At 37.3% G+C, this 16,696-nt stretch overlaps 1 protein-coding gene across 2 annotated transcripts in view; it reads left to right on the forward strand.

Annotated features, from left to right (window-relative positions):
* The window catches only part of Plc21C (Phospholipase C at 21C), a 49,721-nt gene that overhangs the window by 1,305 nt on the left and 31,720 nt on the right, over nt 1-16,696 (forward strand). For both annotated transcript variants that reach the window (XM_066396123.1, XM_066396124.1), the window contains exon 2: nt 2,275-2,421. In XM_066396123.1, the coding sequence (XP_066252220.1) occupies nt 2,275-2,421 (147 nt within the window). The remainder of the gene's footprint in view (nt 1-2,274; nt 2,422-16,696) is intronic.

Raw genomic sequence — 16,696 nt, forward strand, 5'->3', positions numbered from 1 at the left:
AAAGGCTGAATTAAGATTAAGAGAGTGGGAAACAAGGAATGACAGAAAGAGCGTCCTAAGTAGTCGTTGCAGATTTTTTCTGGTATTATGGTTTTTGTCAATTTATTTAAAACTTTTAACTTCGTTTATCATTATCCTGATGAGTTGTATTTTGATTGATGAGTCTAAATTGCTCAACAGGTTGACAGCGGATGATTGATCTGGGTTTTTCTTCGCTATGGACACAGCGATGGAAAAAGCCAGATTTCCGTAATTAGATGGCGAATCAAACTTTCGGGAACTATAATTTTTCGATATATATGTAAATGATTATTTTGTAGCTCCAGCGAAACGGGAAACTCGGAATTCAAAACACCTGCTGAAAGCCTCACAACATTTCAGCTCCCGGATCTAATTGCGGAACTCCTGAGGCGTTTAGAGGCAGTTTAGCTCTGCTTTTCTTTCACGTCTACCTGTCGACTGAAGTGACTTTAGGTATTTGCTTAAGCGGCAAAGTGGCTCTTGTATTCAAGGGGGCAAAAACGTTAAAAATGGGCATTTTTTTTATCAACGCTCCAAGCAGGAAATCGTTTCGGTGATAAATCCATTTACTTGGATTTGGGAAAAGTGTGGATACTAAATTTTCGGAACGTCTTGGATGCTCTTTTAATCGCAGCTTACGCCACTGCATCTCTAGGCTGGCAGCAACGCAAATTCCGTAAATTTTGCTATTTTCAGAATGCTTTTTTCCAAAGCAACAATTTTTCTTTTATCGCGCACTTGCATTTTTGCTCCCTACTTAACTAATTTAGAGAGTTTTCGCAACAAGACACAATTAAAATCATCCCCGCCTTAAAATGCTTACCTCCACTTTCTCACCTTCCGATGGCAATTGGAAATCTTCCAAAAACCACAACCACAGCAAAGTTTCTTAGTTGTTACATCACACAATTCCCTCTTATAGACGAGTATTTCTTGCTGAGTTGGCTCCAGGCAGCTTTTCCCACGCTGCGATAAAAGTGCCCCAAGAAATCATCTACTGAATAAGCTCCTAAGTAAATTAGTTGCTAAAATGAAAAGATTGAGGACGTCTCTTGGCATAATGACCCTGCATAATTACGTAAACATGAGCGAGATATTCTTGATTACCTCGAGGAAAGGAAGTGGTTGTCAAGTTTTACAATCGGGCGGTTAGGCACGCAATTCCGTATATTGAAACCAGTTTTTTGATTATTTATTGAAAATTGTTAATCGAAACACTCGATGGACCATATAAGGAAAACTTAAATGTTACCGAGTAAACTTGGTCAAAATAAGGGAGAATCGACTTGAAAAAATCTGCTTGGATGCGCTGTTATTGTCGCCCTAATACCATTTAAAGGGCGGTGTTTTTTTGGTTGCATATGCACCAGCAGATGAATTCGTTTACATCACTAAAATGCGCACAATTTAATGAGATTGTTACGAAGATTTCCTTTTGGTACGAATTTTCGCATATTAAAACCAGTTTTTGGTTGTTTATTGAACGTCGTTAATCGAAGTCGGATCAGTTTCGAGACGTTTGTTTATTAAGCGCTACAGGGAAAATCTTTGTTTTCTTTTGGCAGCTTCCTAAAATATGAATCGTATATCCTCTGGCGTCACATATATTCCGAATATTCCCGGAGAAGTGTACACTTAATCTCGCCTATCGAGCGTGGGATTAGTTGGGATATTTCCAGTTTTCTTATGAATGGGTTTCGTCGATTTACTGAATAACCTTTAAAACCAAAGCGAGATCCAAGAAAATTCTTAACATGAACCAGAAGAAAGGCTTAACGATTGTCGAGTAAACACAGTCAAAGGGCGGTATTTTTGGTTGCATACACACCAACAAATGAACTTGTTTACACCATCGTAACACCCACTTTTTAATAAGCTCACTGCATGAGGTGATAAGAGATTTCTTTTATTTCGGGTCGGAATTTCTGACGGTCTGTACGTAGGTTTGAAATTAAATTTTCTCGCTGTTGTTTTCAAGAAATATAACTTTTATAGAAACTCGTATATGCCCACGTCGTGTAGAGTATATAAGCAGTAACGCCCATGCACGAGCTCCGCTGATCTCAAGTTTCATTTTCTAGAGAAAACGCGGGAAATTTGCATGACAGCAGCGAAAACTCGACAATTTTCCCATGAACAAGGATCGACTCAAAGGCTATTTTTAATTTTGATCGACGCCTTATCCTCGACATTTTATTTCTTCAAATCCATTGTTTACGGCTGCAGGTTAATCATACCGTGTTTCGATTCCAGGATACGGGGGTGGGGATCCCGGTAACGCTGCGAGTGGACCCTAATGGGTTTTACCTCTACTGGGTGGATCAGAACCATGAGGTGGACTTGCTGGACGTGACTCACATCAAGGACACCCGTACTGGACGATATGCCAGAATTCCAAAGGTAAATATCGGATAATTGGTGTTCAAACATTGGTGCTGAGCTGTTAATTATTGACCCGATTACTCTTGTGTGTATGTAATATGTATTCGAATTAAAAAATAATGAAACCGCGATATTTCGATTATTGCGAAACATCTGTTTACTATTTTAATTGAATTGGTATTACGTTATTGTGCTGGACGGGTCTACGGTTCCAATAAAACAATAAAAGTCACAGTTAATTTTAAAAACATGTTTATTATGCTTTCGGCAACATTATTCAATTCGGGATTCAATGCTGAAGTTGGTAATCTGGTCATTTTCACCATATATCTTCAGCGAGCGTAAATTATTATGGTTCGTTGAAGCAAAATAAACAATTGTGTTGGTACAAGCATTATTTATTTTCAATCTTAATACAGAGAATGATAATAAATTAATCTGTATTAATTAATGTTTAATACATTTTTTGCGGCTGGTGATTAGCGAAATCGCACCGAAGATCCGGATTCTGATGTATGCATGGGCCCCATTAGCTGAACATAAAACATCCAAGGGCACGTCCCTGGAGCCCCATGTAACACATCAGTCAATAAGTCTTCGACCTAATTAAGAAAGAGAGTTTTTCTTTAGAAATTCGACTTTATTCATCAACATATTCTCTTTCAAGAGTGATACGTTCATTCCGACGCTCCTCTAACTTTCTGATGCAGTTTCTCTAGAACGATTTGTCTTTGGTCTCAAAAAAGGCCTCAGTTTCGGCAATCACTTCCTCATTTAAGCCAAATGCCTTTCCCTGGCGCATGTTTTTGGTGTCTGTGAAAAGCCCGTAGTCGCTGGTGGCTAGATCTGGAAAGTACGGTGGGTGAGGAAGCAATTCGAAGCTTAATTTATTCAATTTAACCATCGTTTTCATCGAGTTATGATACGGGACGTTGTTGTGGTGGAGTAACATTTTTTATTTTGCATGTGAAGCCGTTTTTTCTCGATCTCAATCGATTCCATAATGCCATTGATATTGATAGTTTTATTTTTGTCGAGATAGTTGATGAGCAAAATGCTATGTGCGTCTTAAACTATGGATGCCATAACCTTGCCAGCTGACTTTTGAGTTTTTGGTTGCTTTGGACGACTTTCACCGTCTGCTGTCCACTCAGCTGGCGTTCTTTTTGATTCAAGTGGATAATAGTGGATCCACGTTTCATCCATTTTCACATACTGACGCAAGAAATCCTTTTTATCTCGCTTGAACAACGCTTCAAATCGTCGACGCGTTGTTGTTTTGGACCGGTGGGCGCAGACGTGGCACCGGACCAAAACGTAAGCTAATTGCCAGAATGTCATGGAATTTTGAAACGTATCGTTTGAAGGTTGGTACTATCTACAAGTCATAAGGGTCTGTCAATAGTGCTGTCATATATGTGTCAGATCGGAGACTTATTGAGTGATATGTTATGATCTACCGAATAAATAAATGAAAATGGAATTTTGAAAAGAATTCTTGATGCCCTAAATGATCAGAAAATTCATAGGCAGAACCGCTTGTTTTTGTCCTTGGTCATTTGTTTCTAGAAGTAAATTTTCTTCTAGTCGCCTTTCCTCCGCGTTACGCATCTGTTTTTCCAATGGAGCTTCAAAATTTAAATGTCCTAAAAAAAATTTAGTGCTGGCAAAAGTCACCGGACTTGGGATGATCCTCCCATGGGACATTTTTCCTGTAACCGAGAGAAGTATTAAAAATAGCTCAGTTTGACTTGAAGAAATCCCGTTTGGTGTAATCCGAAGGCGTGGACTGAAGGCCGGAAAAAGGAACGAGAAAATGTCTAATTGCTTTAGGGGCGGAGGCGCTCTATTTAAATAACGCAAATATGGCACACGCGATGTTATTTCGGTCTCGGGGTTTACGAATTGACCTATTTTTATATACGGGATGTTTCCGCAAATTTTAACTGATTAAATCCGATTAGCACACATTTGCCAGAAAACAGCAAGCGGCACAGACAAAAGTGCACGTAAATGAAAAGCGACGCAGCATTGGAGCTGCATGTAAAACACGTGAAATAAAGAGATAAGACCAACGTTCTGCAAAGCGTTTTCCATTTCCATTGGAGTTATTGTCACGGCAGTGCATAGTTTGCTAACAGGTTTATTATCGGCCGTGGAACATGCTTTGTTGCCCCTCTAAAGTTGGACAAAACCGCTGCTTGGAAAGGCGAATTTGGGCAAACGGACGAAGGGGAAGAAAAAACTCCCAAATTTGGACACAATGACGATTAAAATGATATTAAGAAATATAAAAAAAATTTTCGCAGATATACGGGGTGTCTTTAAAAGGTCTGCATGACATTCAGGCCAGGTCTGTGCACAATTCTACCACACATTTCTGAGACGACAACACGACGATTTAACCCAGTTTACCTCAGTCTAAAAGTGGACAGTTTTCAAAATACAGGACGTCAAAGTGAAGGTTAAAAAAAAAGGAAAAAGTTAATAACTTCGTTTGTAACGCTACTGTCGGAACAAAATGTCGCGTCGGGGGGTATTTAGGGGCGAGATATCAGAATCCGTTTATATTTTTGATGGCCATTGTACAGGGCGTTGTCAGCACTAGGGGAACTCTCTTTAAAGAGGTATAAGTTTTTTTACCACCCGGTATAAAATTTATCTGTGGCTAAATTTGTGTTTTCCTACATGTTTTATGAAAAAAAAATATCTTGGTACAAGCCCCTACGGACTTCTTGAGATATTTGAAGTTTAAAGTTCGCTGTATGTCTTGAAAAATAACTTTAAAGTACATATTTATTGGTACAGTTGAAGCGAAAAAAATCGAAACTTGAATATGCCTTACAAACTATTTGAGAACGAAAATTTAACTCTGTAAAAAATTACACTTTTAGTAGGTGTTCGAAGTGCACTCCGTTGACCTGCTTACAAAAATTAATCCGACGTAAAAAGTTAAAATGCACTCTACTCATCATAAACTAATAACATCCCTGTTATTTTTGCATTTGGGTAAACTTTGGCCATTTTAAAAATTGTAATTGCACAAAATTTGAAAATTTATCACCAAGTTTGAAACATCCTTGATGTCAACAATATCTACACTTTTAATAGGTACAGGTAGGTACAATTTCGTTCAAGAAAGGTAAATAACAAAAAATTGGCGTAGTCAAATAACACCAGGAAAATTAAGAAAAAATTTACAAAAATTGAAGATTAATGGAATGTTTTGATTTTTTCATTTTAACTGTACGAATAAATATGTACAGAATGATCGATTTAACTGGAGAAATGAGTTTTTCTTAGAAACGGTCGAAAAAAATAAATTATTTAAAAAAGCATTCCATTTTTACTTACTTTGACTAAAATCCAGGGTAGAAATACAAGAATTGTCTTTGCGACGCTTCAAAAATTTTTTCTTCTGCAACATACTTTTTTTTATTATATTACTGCAAAGATCTCTTAATTTTGAATATTTTTTCTACATAATATTTTTTATGTTTAAATTATTTATAAAGTTATGGGCAGTTCTCCTGTGAATTTGTGATGTATGTATGTAATGTATCAATTGCTAAGTTTATATAATAAAAATTATATGAACTACATTATTATTTATTTTATACATATTTTATTTTATTTATTTTAACTATACAACACAACTGAGAATACAACAATTAAAATTAATTTTTTACAATTTAGATATTTATCATAAGGGAAACTACAAGGAAATAAAAATTTCAATTCAAATAAATAAATAGAAAAGGAACAACTAAGTTAACAGAATAAGAAAATTAAATGAACTCAAAACTCTGATTTAATAAATGTTCAATGTGAGCGCCATTGTTATTGAAATATAACTTGTAACATTTTTGCAGTTCATGGGTCGTTACTTTTCTTAAAACATTGCTACGTATTTCAGTACAACCAGCAGTAATCTTTTGTTTCAAATGGTCAATACTATTTGTTTTAGTTTCATATACCTTATTTTTTAAGGTTCCCCACAGGAAAAAATCAAGAGGAGTAAGATCTGAGGGTCTTGGAGGGAACTTTAAAGAACCATTAGTCCCTATCCATTTATTTTCAAAATGCAAATTTAAATCATTTTGAACAACTGCAGCATTATGGTAAGGCGTTCCGTCCAGTTGAAAAAAAAAACGTAGTTTAAATAATTTTTATTATATCAACTTAGCAATTGATACATTACATACATACATCACAAATTCACAGGAGAACTGCCCATAACTTTATAAATAATTGAAACATAAAAAAATGTTATGTAGAAAAAATATTCAAAATTAAGAAATTTTTACAGCAATATAATAAAAAAATATGTTGCTGAAGAAAAAATTTTTGAAGCGTTGCAAAGATAATTCTTGTATTTCGACCTTGGATTCTAGTCAAAGTAAATAAAAATGGAATGCTTTTTTAAATCATTTATTTTTTTCGACCGTTTTCCAGAAAAACTCATTTCTCCAGTTAAATTGATCACCTTGTACCTTAAAATCATTTTTCAAGACACGTAATGAACTAAACTTCAAATATCTCAAAAGTGCCCGCAGGGACTTGTATTAAGGTAATTTTTTTTCATAAAACATGTAGGAAAACACAAATTTAGTCATAAATAAATTTTATACCCGGTGATAAAAAAACTTCTGCCCCTTTGAAAAGAGTTAATCTGGCGCTCACAGCGCCCTCTACAAGGTGCATCGAAAATGAAAACCAATTCTAATGTCTCACCCCTAAAACCCCCCCGATGCGACATTTTGTTCAGGTAGTACCATTACAAACGTAGCAATGAATTTTTTTCCTTTTTTCAATATTCACTTTGACGTCCTGTATTTTGAAAACCGTCCCCTTTTGGACTAAGGTAAACTGGATTAAATGGCCATGTTTTCGTCTCAGAAGTCTGTGACAGAATTTTTTACAGACCTTTTAGAGGCACCCTGTAGAAACAGCGCAACGCCAAAATCCCTCATTTTCATGGTGTTTCTGAGATTCAGACAAAGTTCTCGGAATTCTAAGAGAAGTCCCTAAAAAATTCTGTTGTCAGAACTGGTCATTCCGGTTCAATTCTATGGAACATCAGTGGTCCAATCAATTAAAGATCGGGCTTATGAAGAAATCTTATTAGCAGTGTTAATTTGCCAGGCGTTATATTCGCTTATAAAAGCGCCATCAAGTACACTGGAGCGCAAAATTAACTGGATACTTAAATTTTTATACAGGGTGCGCCAACTAAAACGAAACAAAGCTGTTTTCTCGGTCGGTGAAGAAGTTATGCAAAAATCTTCGGACGCGTCAACTTTAATATGGAGGCGGAAGGTTTTTTTTTTATTAGAAATTGACGGTGATTTTTCTCACCTCCTTGGCAAGGGAGGAACCACCCTCAAAATTTTAAACGGCAAAGTGAATCGAGTCATACATCAAATTAAAGGTTTTTTGAAGGGCTTTGTGATGATGCTAAAATTTCTCACTTTAAAACAATCGTTGACGAGTAACTTTTATTTATGTATAAATGCTATTATGATACTTCAAGACCAAAAACATCTTAATTAATTGTTCATAATACTGCCTATTAACTTGTTGGCAGGAAACAAGTTAGCTTCGAAACGCTGTCGCACCTTCTAGGAGTATTTAGGGGCTTATTTGGCGGCATTCATTGACAATGCGTTCTTGCAATACTCCCAAGGTACCTGGAAGAGTGGCACAAACTTAGGACTTGAGACAACTACAAGAATAACAATTTACAGTTTTTTGCTATAAATTGGTATCAAATCACTATCAGCACGTTTTTACCTGCATTTCGAAGAAAAATTTCATTTGTTAGTTTCGCGTGCCAATTTATCATTAAAAATGGTTTATTCGATTGCAGAGGGGATTGAGATGATAGAATTGTTTTTCCTAAATGGAAAATGTGGAAACCAAACAGCTAATGTCTTCAACCAACGTTATGGAGACAAGCATGTGAGCTGAAAATATGTGTGGGAATTAGTAGCGAAGTTTAGAGAAAGTGGTTAATTAAAAAAAAAAATACATATACGCCCGGTTAGAAATGATGCGATGGAGGTGGAGGTTTTGGGGCAAATGGTTTTAGACCCAACAACTGGTACCAGAAAATTGTTGATTTTCACTGGGATAAGTGCAACCAGCATTCAGAGAATTTTACAAGTTCACAAATTTTACCCCTATAAAATTAAACTTACACAAGAATTAAAAGAAGACGATTTTGATCGCCACTTAGTTTTGCGAACTCATGAGCCAAAGAGCAACTGAAAATGAAAATTTCATTTTCAATATCTCTTTTCTTGACGAAGCAAGTTTTGCTTTAAATGGCATTGTTAATCGTCGCAACTCCAGATATTGGTCAGGTATTAACCCAAACATCTTCTATCAACCGCATACCCAACATCCTCAAAAAATAAACGTTTGGGCGGGTATTTTTGGGAACTCATTATCGGACCATATTTTATTCCTGGAAATCTGACTGGCGAAACGTATCTACAGTTATTGAAAGACTTCGTTTATCCTCAGTTCGTATATCTTATGGCAAATAATCGGAATTATTCAGACAATCTTTTAACATTCCATCAAGATGGTGCACCACCACACTATTCATTAGCGGTTCGACAATTTTTGAATGAAAATTTCCCTGGTCATTGGATCGGTAGAAGGAGTGCAATTGAATGGTCCGCAAGGTTGCCAGATTTGAACTCATTAGATTTTTTTAATGATGTCATCTCAAGTCCAGAGTTTATACTACTCCTCCAGGTATTTTGGAAGCATTACGAGAACGTCAATGAATGCCGTTAAATATAATAAGCCCCGTAATACTCTAGAAGATGCGACAGCGTTTCGAAGCAAACTTGTTTCACTGTCAGGAAGTTAACGGACAGCATTTTAAACAATTAATTTAGATGTTTTTTCGCTTTATGTATGATAGTAGTGTTTATATATAAAAAAACGATTTACTCGTCAACTGTTGTTTCAGACTAAGAAATTTTGGTATTACCATTAAGCCCTTCAAAAAACCTTTAATTTCATTTATGACCCGACCCCTCTCGCTATTTAAAATTTTGAGGATGGTTCTTCCCCTGTCTAGGGGGTGAAAGAAATCACCGTCAGTTTGTAATAAAAAAACCTTCCCTTTCCATACTAAAGTTGACGTGTTCCAGGATTTTTGCATCACTTCTTCATCAACCAAAAAAACAACTCCGTTTCGTTTTAGTTGGCGCACCCTATATATTTTTTGAAATCTTGTTTATGTTCTATTAGACACAACATTTTTTTGTGTATCAACTTGTTTAAATTATTTTTGCCAGTGTAGGCTAGAAAAACTTAAGGTATTACAATTTGATGAATATCAGAGAGAAATAAGCGTCTCAAATTGAGCAGCATTATTCCAAGTTCTTGTGCCATTTTCAGTTTTAACAAGTTTACTTCTAGTGAAAATACAGTTTTCAGTTTCTTATTCTTGCAACAAAAAAATTATGGTATTTGAACAAGTAGCGCAAGCTGTTGCCTTGCAAAAAAGTCAGGACAAGATAGACCAAAAATCATAAATTTAATTGAGCATCGGTTCATCAGAATGCAGATGGTACGCAACCCCAAATTTTCAGCTCCAGTACTTGTCCAACGATTAAATGAATCTGGAATAAATTCCAGAACTTCTACACGGGGCCTATATTGACAGTAGATCACCGGCAAAAGCGTTTCCAGTTTGCTCGCGAACATCTTTATTGGGGGCTTTAAGAATTTGGTGCAATACTCGTCACGGATGCATCCAGATTCAACACATGTAGAACTTGTCATAATTTGTAGTGGTAATTTAAATGCTGAATTATACGGAGTGTCCCAGAATGAGGGGATTAACGCTTAACCGTCTGTTCTTTGGTCAAAAATATACGGGTTCATGGTGATATATTTATATACGAAATTGTCTCCTTCTGGAGATATCTCAAAATCTCACTTTTTTTTTAAGTTTTGCAGATAGGTCTAAAATGGTTACATGGATTGCAACGAAATTTATGAAATTTCCATGAGCAATTCCTAGAACGTTGAATAGGCAGAAGAAATTATGTCCCTCTTCAATGGCCACCTAGGTCACCAGAACTAACTCTTTGCGATTTTTTCATTTGGAGTACGCTAAAATCCCGTGTACATACTCTTCCTATTCAAAATGAGAACCATTTAAGAAGTAGAATTTTGCAAGCAGTTGATGGAATGCGCAATGGTTCAATAATGTTGAGAAGAATGAGGTTTAATTTTCTTCGATGCGTGAATCTCTGTATTCGAGAACGGGGTGGTCACATTGAGCACTTCTTAGATTAATTGTTTAATGAAGTTTATGCTTTGATTTCCTTCTGAAGAAGCTTAGCTGATGGCGAAGTTCTTGTTAATTACACAAGAATAACATCACATTCATTGTAGCTTATTTCCCAGAAATTGAAATAAAAAATTACATTTTTTCGTCTGATTGAGGCTAAACTAAATTCAATAAATTCAATAAAATTCAATAAAAAAACACGTAACAAACTGGAAATTTGATTTAAAAAAACCAACCGTTTTCATGAGTGAATAAAAAAGTTCTGACGTATTTAACATTCGACCTTATAACAATTGACCACTACCTCTGATGGTTTTAGAATAATAACCCCCGTCGAATATGTCCTGAAAAGCAGACAAATTTTACACCAAATTTTGTTGCAATCCATATAGCCGTTTTCGACCTATTGGCAAAACTTTAAAAAAATAAGACTGAGAGCCAGTATCTCCAGAAAGATATAATTTTGTATATAAGTATGTCATCATGAATCGATATATTTTTGACCAAGGAATATGTGGTTAAGCGTTGACCCCCTCATTCTGGGACACCCTGTATTTTGAACAATGTTTGGAAGAATATGTAGTGGCATTTACGCCGTTTGTCGGTGAAAATTTGCGTTCAATGCATGACAATGCCCGTTCACATATTGCAGGGATAACGCGAACATATTTGGATGAAGTTGATATTCCTTTATTACTGTGGCCCCCGAGAAGTCCAGACTTGAACCCGATAGAACATGCATGGCATATTCTGGACCAACGTATTCGTCGTAATTATGCCGAATTTCAATCCATAAATGACTTGAAACAAGCACTTCATGACGAATGGGAGCAAATCCCTCGGGAAGAATTTGTCGCGTTGATCCATAGCATGCCCAATCGCATGGACGCCGTGATAGGGCTCGCGGAGGTAATACACGTTGCAAAACGTGTTGTGTGTTATTTAGAAAATTTTTACGTGAAAAAATGTGTTGTTTTTTTGTTAGCGAAATTGTAGACTGTCTTCTTTTCTTGCAATATACTTTTTTTTCATTTTTTCTTCCCATATGAAACATTTCAACTTCCCAATGTTCAATTTTATTAAACTTTCAACTCGGAACACTGTAAATATTTTTTCAATGCTTGTTTTCTGGATAAATTTGTGGCCGGTTAATTTTGCACTACAGTGTATATTCGAAAGAGTTTATTTCTGTTATCTCAAATTATTAGGACAAAATAAATAGCCAAATTCCACATTTCTATCAGAATCCCCGTAAAGCAGTCGATAGTGCGATTAATTCGCCAGAAACTTTAACAGTTCGAGTCAATTTGTGCTTCGGGTTTATTTGGGCACCCACGGAGGAGTTTAATCAAATATTGAACGGATAAATTAAGAGCAGTTTCCGCTTTGTCCAAAGGGTTTAAATGAGCATAATTTCAAAAACACATGAGAGGGAAAATACCTCGAAGCATTATGCATTCTAAGGAGGTGCCTCGCATTAACAGTTCCTCTTCCGTTATACATTTCACGTAATGAATGAAACCCAGCCCATTTAACTCATCACATACGTCTGCTGGTAATGAAATCATCCCCCATGGCTGGAAAGATGTTATTGGCTTCCATAACTGGATTTCCATTACGCTCTGAGTGTGACATGTTTTTGGGCCGGAATCGATGTTTCGGAGGACGGAAACAAGAAATAAATAAAAACAAATGGGGACACATTTGGGATTGAGTGCTTGAGGCTAGGACCGAGTAATCTAAGTAGTCTGAACAAAGGAACAAAGGTAAATCAGAACTGAACTGGAACTAAGATGCTTATCAGGCTTTTCCACTGGGGCTCTCCGATAAAATATGGATCCATAAAGAACTTTCTGCCCTCCCTTTCTTCTGATCTAACTATTACTAAAAAAAGGAAACAATGGGGGAAAGGACGAGCACGCGATGCCCGAAATAGAGGCCTAATTAATCCGTTTTTAATCTGGCAAGGCCTCGTGTTTCCTAGAGATTATACCGGAAAATGTGCAATAAGTCTGAAATTCATGGCAAATGTTGCCAGACCAATATCCAAGGAGGAGGACCAATTCCGTCCCCATTCCGGCACTAATCGCGGGGGGAGGTTCTGATTTATTTCAATTGAAATTATTCAGGTGGAGCTCCCGCACTCTTTCCGTTCGAGGTGGCTTTTAGCAGAAGACGAGTTAATGTCTAGTTCAACGTACTTTAGCTTTCCAACGGATCGGCGTCTTGCTTTTATGGCAAACCTCAATCCAAGCAAAGATCGTTTAGTTCATAAGTTATTCAATAGGACGAAACTTCCCTAGTTCGAATTGTTTACCTAAAGTTTCACCGCTTCGACCAAAAACTTTAATTATTCGCGAGGCAACGGAAATTTCAAGAAAAATTGAGGGTTTTCACGTGCATCCCCGGTATAAGGGGTCTAAATAATCCTTTACACGAAGAGAAAAGCGGGCTCAAATCAATATTAATAGATGCTTAACTCTTGCCGACGTTGCAAATTCGTTAAGTGCAAAGGGGCTGCTTACTTTGAGCTTCCTACGAAAATTAATTGCCGCCCCCGCCCCCATCCGATTGCCTAATGGACTTAAAAGGTCCGATGTTGGTGCCGATATAATTAATCAATGAAACCCTGTGAATAGGAATGGGCCATGTTATCGGCCGAGGCTTTAAGGATTTTTGATGGAATAAGGGCGGGGAAATTCGGGGTTGTTAATCAATTCATTCTAATGATCCAGATGTGCATATTTTTCGCATGCACTGTAAAGGCCCCTTACAGACTCCTAGACGTATTTGGTGTGGAAGGATTGGCGCCAATTGATCTCATAGTGAAGGAGCGCTCTGATATGTGTGGAAACGACAGTAAATGGAAGCAGCAAACCAGAGGGAGACTAATGGAGGCATGGGCGGAAAGATGGACGGGAGTACCAGGGCTGGATCAAGGTTTTCATTTCAGATTTGAGGGCATGGATAGAGCGCAAGTGGAGAGAGGTGGATTACTACCTAAGCCAGACACTCACAGGACATAGAGTTTTTGCTCGTACTTGAAGAGGATGAGTAAGTCGGAGGCTGATGAGTGTTAGTTCTGTGGGAAATTGAATAACCTGAAACACGCGATATTCGAATATAAAAAATTTACCTGTCTGAGAAAAGAGCTCAGTAGCATTTGCAATGAGGAATTTAATAAGGAAACCTGCGCTAAACTCCTATTGAAAGCAGAGAGGCACTGGGATATAATTGGAGGATACCTGGAGGCAGTGATGAAAATAAAGGAGAGTAAATTCGCAAACAGCACTGACGATCCTAAGACACAGAAAAAAGTATACAGGGTCAGCCAGGCAACATATTCATTACAACATTTTTGACTTCCCATTATCGTAGCCCAAAGAAATCTGATTTCAGGCGAAAATCTACCATTTTGAACCCAAGTAAAATATTTTCGAAATGGCGGCACTTCCGATTATACCGGAAGTAGTTACCAATTTCGTTATTTTAAATGGAATCTCATCATTTTTTTGCCATTTTCGGATTGCTTGTTAAATTTAAAGTCCCGTTTATGTAAAATGTCTTATGTTCAAAATTTACCATTTACAAGTTATTCCGGAAAATTTTAAAATTTTGACAGCTACGAAATACCACGGAAATTGCTATTGTGCGTTAACTGTTGCGAATTTTGGAATAGGTGTTCTGGCGCTTGAAAAAGATCTAATATGCTAAAATTGATTTATTTCAATTTGATAAAAAGTCTTCCACAACCCCTGGAATATGCATTCGAAATTGCATGACTTCGAATCTCAATAACTTGCCCATTTTAAATGACACGCCCTGTACCTTAAAGCAGTTTCGAATCTAATATTTAATTCTGTATCAAATAGTATTAAAGTTTCCCGAACCAGTTCTGGACCGGGTGTTCCATTTGAAATAAGCCAGTTATTGAGATCTGAAATCATGCAACTTCGGAGGAATGTTTCGGGAGTTGTGGAAGGCTTTTTGTTAAATTGAAATACGTGAAAACGTAGCTTATTAGGTCTTCTTTGAGCCTCAGAGCATCGATTTCAAAATATTCAGTGGTCAGCGCACAATAACGATTTTCGTGGGATCTTACAGCTGTCAAAATTTTAAAAATTTTCAGTATAACTTGGAAAGTTTAGATACAAACACTTTACATAAACTGCACTTAAAATTTAACAAGAAATCCGAAAATAACAAAAAATGAGGGGATTCCATTTAAAATATCGAAGTTGGTAGTTACTTCCGGTATAACCGGAAGTGCCGCTATTTTGAAAATAATTTACTTGGATTCAAAATGGTCGATTCTCGCTTGAAACCAAATTTCATTAGGCCACAATACAATAGTGGAAAGTAAAAATTTTCCCAATGGACGGGTTGCATGCCTAATGCTGTATACCTATACTACCCTCCATTTGAAGTAATACCCGACGGCGATCTAAGAATGGAAACGGGGTGAAGAACGTGAAGAGTTTTTAGTGGGTATTTCCTGTGTTTCTCACGACGAATCCCCACTCAAGAGTCGAGCAAAAACAATAACATTGAAGGTTCCAGGTCAGTGCTTAACGCATTTACTTCATTACCTTCACACGAAAAAGATGTATTTGCTGATTTTTCAATTTCTGCCCTAGTCACACAGCTAATTCAGCAGAGGAATTTAGATAGGCAGCATCAGGTCAAGGGGTTATTCAACAAACGATTTAATCTTCCCAGCAACAGCAGCTGCTGGCAAGTCAAGGGTGAAAATCGACGGTGAAGTTGCAGGCCCGACTCAACCAGCAATCCTCCATGCAGCCGAAAATGCAGACTTTGTACGGCCCGCAACGTCGTCGAATTCCATGGCCTTTGGCCGACATTTGGCAACACCGCTAAAATGCCGCCGAATTTCTATGGCCGACATTTGGCAATACCGCTAAAATGACAGATGAAAACAAAAGAGAAGAACCAAGACCAGCAGAATGATTTTCGAATTTGTCGTGGTGTGACGTGGTCGATTAGGATCGTTGTCAAAATTCTCGTAGAATTTGCGTCAACCGTAACCAGAACCACGTGCGAGAGGAAAACGTTCTTAGTGACAGCCATCAAAATAAATTCCACATCTCAACGTTTCAGATATGCACCAATTCAACACCTGGCAAGCTTTTAGCCGACAAAAATCCGCAGAGCGCAGCCCCAGAAGTCTCTCCCCCAACAATGTTTTAGTAGACAACGAGAAGGAGGTAGGAAAAGAACAACCCCCGGAACTCAAAAGAATGTTACTGAACGACATAGCCGAGGAATGTGGCTCTTTGCCGTCCGAATTGAAAATGGACGCAGAACTTAACGGTATAATCAAAGAAGTTGACAAAAACGTGCAGCAATTTATCAAGGAAATTGCAAGCAAGAGCAATTGCATCGACGATCGAGGCGCTAATAAGGAACTTGAAACAATCTGCAAAAACAGTCAAGAGGAACTCAAGCACTTAACAAGCGTTTTATCCAAAATGGGTGAGAACGCCAAGAACAAAGTCGTAGAAGCTTTAATAGGACTGTTCAAGAAAGAGATAATGGACAGCATAAACCCTCAAGAAACCGAACGGAAGATCGTCATATTCAAGGATGCTTGCAAAAGACTGATCAGCGATTGTAATTCTTCGAATGCCTCGTCTTTAATTAGATCTAATGATAGCGAGTCTGCTATTAAAACTAAAATAGACTCAGTGACCACAAAATGCAGCAAAAAAAGCTGCTTCCACAGTCGAGTTCACTTTGATGAGTTTTGGAGGGAGCATAAAGTGGTCAATGAAGGGTTGTGCTCTTTGGGGGCCAAACTACGAAATATAAATCAAGAAAAGGGCTCTATAAAGCAGAGATTTGCTGAAAAATACCAAAGAGAAATTGAGAAAAGGGCAAGGCTCAATAGCGCTCGCTCATTGGGCGAGTTCCGTGAAGACAAGCTTAATAAATCTAAAGCAGAAAATCTTTTGA

Source organism: Euwallacea similis, chromosome 13 (assembly GCF_039881205.1).
Source record: "Euwallacea similis isolate ESF13 chromosome 13, ESF131.1, whole genome shotgun sequence".
NCBI classification, from domain to species: domain Eukaryota; kingdom Metazoa; phylum Arthropoda; class Insecta; order Coleoptera; family Curculionidae; genus Euwallacea; species Euwallacea similis.